The sequence below is a fragment of the Batrachochytrium dendrobatidis genome (assembly GCF_000203795.2).
Source record: "Batrachochytrium dendrobatidis JAM81 unplaced genomic scaffold BATDEscaffold_24, whole genome shotgun sequence".
Taxonomy (NCBI): Eukaryota; Fungi; Chytridiomycota; class Chytridiomycetes; order Rhizophydiales; genus Batrachochytrium; species Batrachochytrium dendrobatidis.
The window spans coordinates 30,603-36,868 of record NW_006281121.1 but is presented as its reverse complement, the minus strand read 5'-3'; the positions used below and the strand labels follow the sequence as shown (position 1 = coordinate 36,868).

Below are 6,266 nucleotides of genomic sequence, written 5' to 3'. Positions count from 1 at the left end.
TTACACAATCAATCGTTAGTGAATATGCCAGTCATCGATATGTATTGTAGTCAAATGAATGTATCGGCCATTGTAACATGAATATATGATGTGTATACAGTCCAAACTACAGTGTAGTATCGTGTGTTTTGAATGTGTTCCAGTTGCATCCAATTCAGTCGGCAGTCGTGACTATGACATGTTTCCAATTTAGTTGACGATATGGCCTGATGCATGTCCAGTATATAGTATGCATGTATACTCATGTTCAGTGTCAATCGCATGCATGTAGTGTCACTATTGGTCAAAATATATCCAATTTTGGTATCATGTCAAATACTAGTGGTAAGTATAAATTGTATATTTTTTTTGTAATTTCATGGCAATACATGCATGCATCGTACATACCAATGCAATATCTATATACTGTAGCAGTTTCATGCAACTAGTGTCAGTATTGGTCAAGATATTCGACATCAAACACGTCAAAACGACACTTTCGGACATGCATTTGATGGCCATGATACACATTGATATACTGCCCCAATGACGACGTAATCATATACACAATACATGACTGTATGTGTGCCATACATTGCAGTTGATTTCGACATTGTATGACCACTGTAGACCGAGTTATTAACACGCCAAACATCGACTATAATATCCAACCTACAAAACGTCAGCTATTTAATTATTGTGTTATCAAACATGCATGGATTGTATTGAAATTGTACATGATACAATACCAAGTATATACGAGTATTGTCATGTCACCATATCAACACAGGCTTGTGTATTGGTTGTGAAATTGACCATTTAGTACGCGATTGTGATGATGCAAATGGTCCACTTTGAACATGTATAACTTGGCCAATAGCAGTTATTTACCAGCCATATTTAAACTGGTTGTGTATATGGTATATCACCATTGATTGAGCATGCATATGCACGGTTTGCAGACATTTATAATTTGTGTTGAGTGTGTTCCAGTTGCATCCAATTCAGTCGGCAGTCGTGATTATGACATGTCTCCAATTTGATTGACGATATGGCCTGATGCATGTCCAGTATATAGTATGCATGTATACTCATGTTCAGTGTCAATCGCATGCATGTAGTGTCACTATTGGTCAAGATATATCCAATCTTGGTATCATGTCAAATACTAGTGGTAAGTATAAATTGTATATTTTTTTGTAATTTCATGACAATACATGCATGCATCGTACATACCAATGCAATATCTATATACTGTAGCAGTTTCATGCAACTAGTGTCAGTATTGGTCAAGATATTCGACATCAAACACGTCAAAACGACACTTTCGGACATGCATTTAGTGGTCATGATACACATTGATATATTGCACCAACGACAACGTAACTATATACACAATACATGACTATATGTGTGCCATACATTGCAGGCCAGTTGGTCAAGTTTTGCGACTATAATGCATGTTTTTGATTGCGATTCGACGACTGATTTGGATGGTGTTTTGGATATCGTGTATAGTTTGACAGTTTGTGCGTTCTATACATGCCAGTATATCAAACATACTGTAGTTTGTCGTCCCGAGTTGATTGCAGTTGTCCCTGACATTGTACGACCATTGTAGACCGAGTTATTAACACGCCAAACATCGACTATAATATCCAACCTACAAAACGTCAGCTATTCAATTACTGTGTTATCAAACATGCATGGATTGTATTGAAATTGCACATGATACAATACCAAGTGTATACAAGTATTTTCATGTCACCATATCAGCACAGGCTTGTGTATTGGTTGTGAAATCGACCATTTAGTACGCGATTGTGATGATGCAAATGGTCCACTTTGAACGCATATAACTTGGCCAATAGCAGTTATTTCCCAGCCATATTTAAACTGATTGTGTATATAGTATATCACCATTGATTGAGCATGCATATGCACGGTTTGCAGACATTTATAATTCGTGTTGAATGTGTTGTATGTGACCATTTGAAACTCGACTAATTGTGGTGTATTTTGACATGTATTTTGACATGTATATTGACTGATGTTTAGCGTCTGTTCATGTGTCATTGATGCACCATTGATGTGCCATTGATGTGCCATTGATTGAGTATGGTCGATGTAATACTATACACATTATAATCACGCAATAACAGTCAGTATTCATGCATAAAAACATCAAATTCAATCATGAATTGGTTGCGTATTTCAGCTACTATGACAACATGAGTTTGATGGCATACCGTTCAGCAATGATATTGATTGTTTGGACATTGTTTCAGACATCCAGTCAAACACGTATGATCATGTTTGATATTTGGACAAGATGCCGCGTCTGATATTCGGACAATATTGCATGTAGTTTTATCAATATTGATGCTATCGTATTCATGTATTGACCATTGTAATATGCATATATGATGTGTATACAGTCCAAACTACAGTGCAATATCGTGTGTTTTGAGTGTGTTCCAGTTGCATCCAATTCAGTCGGCAGTCGTGACTATAACATGTTTCCAATTTAGTTGACGATATGGCCTGATGCATGTCCAGTATATAGTATGCATGTATACTCATGTTCAGTGTCAATCACATGCATGTAGTGTCACTATTGGTCAAAATATATCCAATTTTGGTATCATGTCAAACACTAGTGGTAAGTATAAATTGTATATTTTTTTGTAATTTCATGACAATACATGCATGCATCATACATACCAATGCAATATCCATATACTGTAGCAGTTTCATGCAACTAGTGTCAGTATTGGTCAAGATATTCGACATCAAACACGTCAAAACGACACCTTCGGACATGCATTTAGTGGTCATGATACACATTGATATATTGCACCAATGACGACATAATCATATACACAATACATGACTATATGTGTGCCATACATTGCAGGCCAGTTGGTCAAGTTTTGCGACTATAATGCATGTTTTTGATTGCAAATTGACGACTGATTTGGATGGTGTTTTGGATATCGTGTATAGTTTGACAGTTTGTGCGTTCTATACATGCCAGTATATCAAACATACTGTAGTTTGTCGTCCCGAGTTGATTGCAGTTGTCACTGACATTGTACGACCATTGTAGACCGAGTTATTAACACGCCAAACATCGACTATAATATCCAACCTACAAAACGTCAGCTATTCAATTACTGTGTTATCAAACATGCATGGATTGTATTGAAATTGCACATGATACAATACCAAGTGTATACAAGTATTTTCATGTCACCATATCAGCACAGGCTTGCGTATTGGTTGTGAAATAGGCCATTTAGTACGCGATTGTGATGATGCAAATGGTCCACTTTGAACGCATATAACTTGGCCAATAGCAGTTATTTCCCAGCCATATTTAAACTGATTGTGTATATAGTATATCACCATTGATTGAGCATGCATATGCACGGTTTGCAGACATTTATAATTCGTGTTGAATGTGTTGTATGTGACCATTTGAAACTCGACTAATTGTGGTGTATTTTGACATGTATATTGACTGATGTTTAGCGTCTGTTCATGTGTCATTGATGCACCATTGATGTGCCATTGATTGAGTATGGTCGATGTAATACTATACACATTATAATCACGCAATAACAGTCAGTATTCATGCATAAAAACATCAAATTCAATCATGAATTGGTTGCGTATTTCAGCTACTATGACAACATGAGTTTGATGGCATACCGTTCAGCAATGATATTGATTGTTTGGACATTGTTTCAGACACCCAATCAAACACGTATGATCACGTTGATATTTGGACTGTATACACATCATATATGCATATTGCAGTGAACAATATTGCATACAACTTTATCAATATTGATGCTATTATATTCATGTATTGACCATTGTAATATGTATACATGATGTGTATACAGTCCAAACTACAGTGTAATATCGTGTGTTTTGAGTGTGTTCCAGTTGCATCCAGTTTGACCGGCAGTCGTGATTATAACATGTTTCCAATTTGATTGACGATATGGCCTGATGCATGTCCAGTATATAGTATGCATGTATACTCATGTTCAGTGTCAATCGCATGCAACTAGTGTCACTATTGGTCAAAATATATCCAATCTTGGTATCATGTCAAATACTAGTGGTAAGTATAAATTGTATATTTTTTTGTAATTTCATGACAATACATGCATGCATCGTACATACCAATGCAATATCTATATACTGTAGCAGTTTCATGCAACTAGTGTCAGTATTGGTCAAGATATTCGACATCAAACACGTCAAAACGACACCTTCGGACATGCATTTGGTGGTCATGATACACATTGAATATTGCCCCAATGACGACGTAACTATATACACAATACATGACTATATGTGTGCCATACATTGCAGTTGATTTCGACATTGTACGATCACTGTAGACCGAGTTATTAACACGCCAAACATCGACTATAATATCCAACCTACAAAACGTCAGCTATTCAATTACTGTGTTATCAAACATGCATGGATTGTATTGAAATTGTACATGATACAATACCAAGTGTATACAAGTATTGTCATGTCACCATATTGACACAGGCTTGCGTATTGGTTGTGAAATCGGCCATTTAATTTGTAATTGTGATGATGCAAATGGTCCACTTTGAACATGTATAACTTGGCCAATAGCAGCTTTGTCCCAGCCATATTTAAACTGGTTGTGTATATAGCATGTATGTATGATACTACATTGTCAAACTGCATTAGTCAATACATTATAAATTAGTGTATTTCATGTTGGACGTTTCAAGACATTTAAAATTCCATCAATATCAGCATGTTCTAACCTTGACAATTAGCGTCTGTTCACAAGCCATTGACAAGCCATCAAGTCGACCAATGCAGTACTATACTAGTTGACATATTCTGCAAATATCGACAGTATTCGTAGAAAAAAAAAACAGAAAACTTGATCTGTTGTAATGTCAACTGACCTGACGACATAGCTTCGGCTGTATATTTTAGCGCTGACATGACCCTGATCACCACCATAATTGACCGCTGCATTAATATATCCGCATTCGGACACTCCAAACGTCATACTAACCACTCGTGTCTGATATTATCCGGACATTCGGACAGGATACCATGTCTGATATTCGGACAATATATCCAACTTTGTCAATATTGATGCTATCGTATTGATATATTGACCATTGTAATATATATACATGATATGTATACAGTCCAAACCACAGCGCAATAAGTCGTGTTTTGAGTGTATACCGACGTGTCCAATTCGATCGACAGTCGTGACTATAACATGTTGTTAGTTTAGTTGACAACATGCCATGATGCATGTCCAATATATAGTATGTATATACATACATGTCCAGTATCAATCGCATGCATGTAGTGTCATTATTCATCGAGATACACGCATTTCCAGTTTCATGTCAAATATTCGTGCTATGTGCAAGTTGTATTTTTTGCATGTATCGCATGTCAACACATGCATGCATTGTACATACCAATGCCATGTGCATATACTGTAGTAGTTTCATGCAACTAGTGTCAGTATTGGTCAAGATATACGACATCAAACACGTCAAAACGTCATTTTCGGACTTTGGTCGGCCCATTCCATGTCAGATATTGACCATAGTGCGTCAGTGACATCATAATTCGATCCGCAACACATAATTACATATATGTGGTGCATACCAAGTCATTTGGTCGACTTTTGTGGTCATAGTCGATATTAAAGTTTTTAGTTTGCAATTGGTTTGAAACGACGAGCTCTACTTGTTATTTTAATCTAGTATCGTGTCTATCAGTCAATCAACAATTTATCTTGTATGCAAATGCGTCAAAAATACATGTAGTATATCGTTCTGATTCGATATTAGTCGGCATTGACACTGTACGACCACTACTGACCAAGTTATTAACATATTATCGACTAGCTCATACTGTCCCAGCATGTCGTCAAGAAAACCATCATATATTACAGTGTTGTGCCAACAAACATGCATGGATTGCATTGAAACTGGACATGATACAATATCAAGTGTATACATGTATTGTCATGGCATCAAACTGGCATGATATCATGTATTGGTTGTGTAATAGACCATAATATATGCCAACAAAACGCTCCAAATCAGGCATGATTATAGTCGTAAATATATTATTGTGACTGTGTTGTTGGACAGTGACTGTCAGTAACTACCAATAACTACTAGTGACTATCAATAACTGTCAATGACCATCAATAACTATCAACAACTGTAAAAACGATCAAGGTT

The 6,266-nt window shown here is 36.3% G+C and overlaps 1 protein-coding gene across 1 annotated transcript; it reads right to left on the bottom strand.

The window, feature by feature from the left end:
* Positions 1-4,219: 4,219 nt before the first annotated feature.
* Positions 4,220-5,059, bottom strand: BATDEDRAFT_28732 (uncharacterized protein; the record flags this gene model as incomplete). Its single annotated transcript, XM_006683105.1, has 2 exons — positions 4,220-4,439; positions 4,953-5,059. 2 exons carry the CDS (start codon positions 5,057-5,059, stop codon positions 4,220-4,222), a joined length of 327 nt encoding a protein of 108 aa, XP_006683168.1.
* Between the last annotated feature and the right edge of the window lie 1,207 nt (positions 5,060-6,266).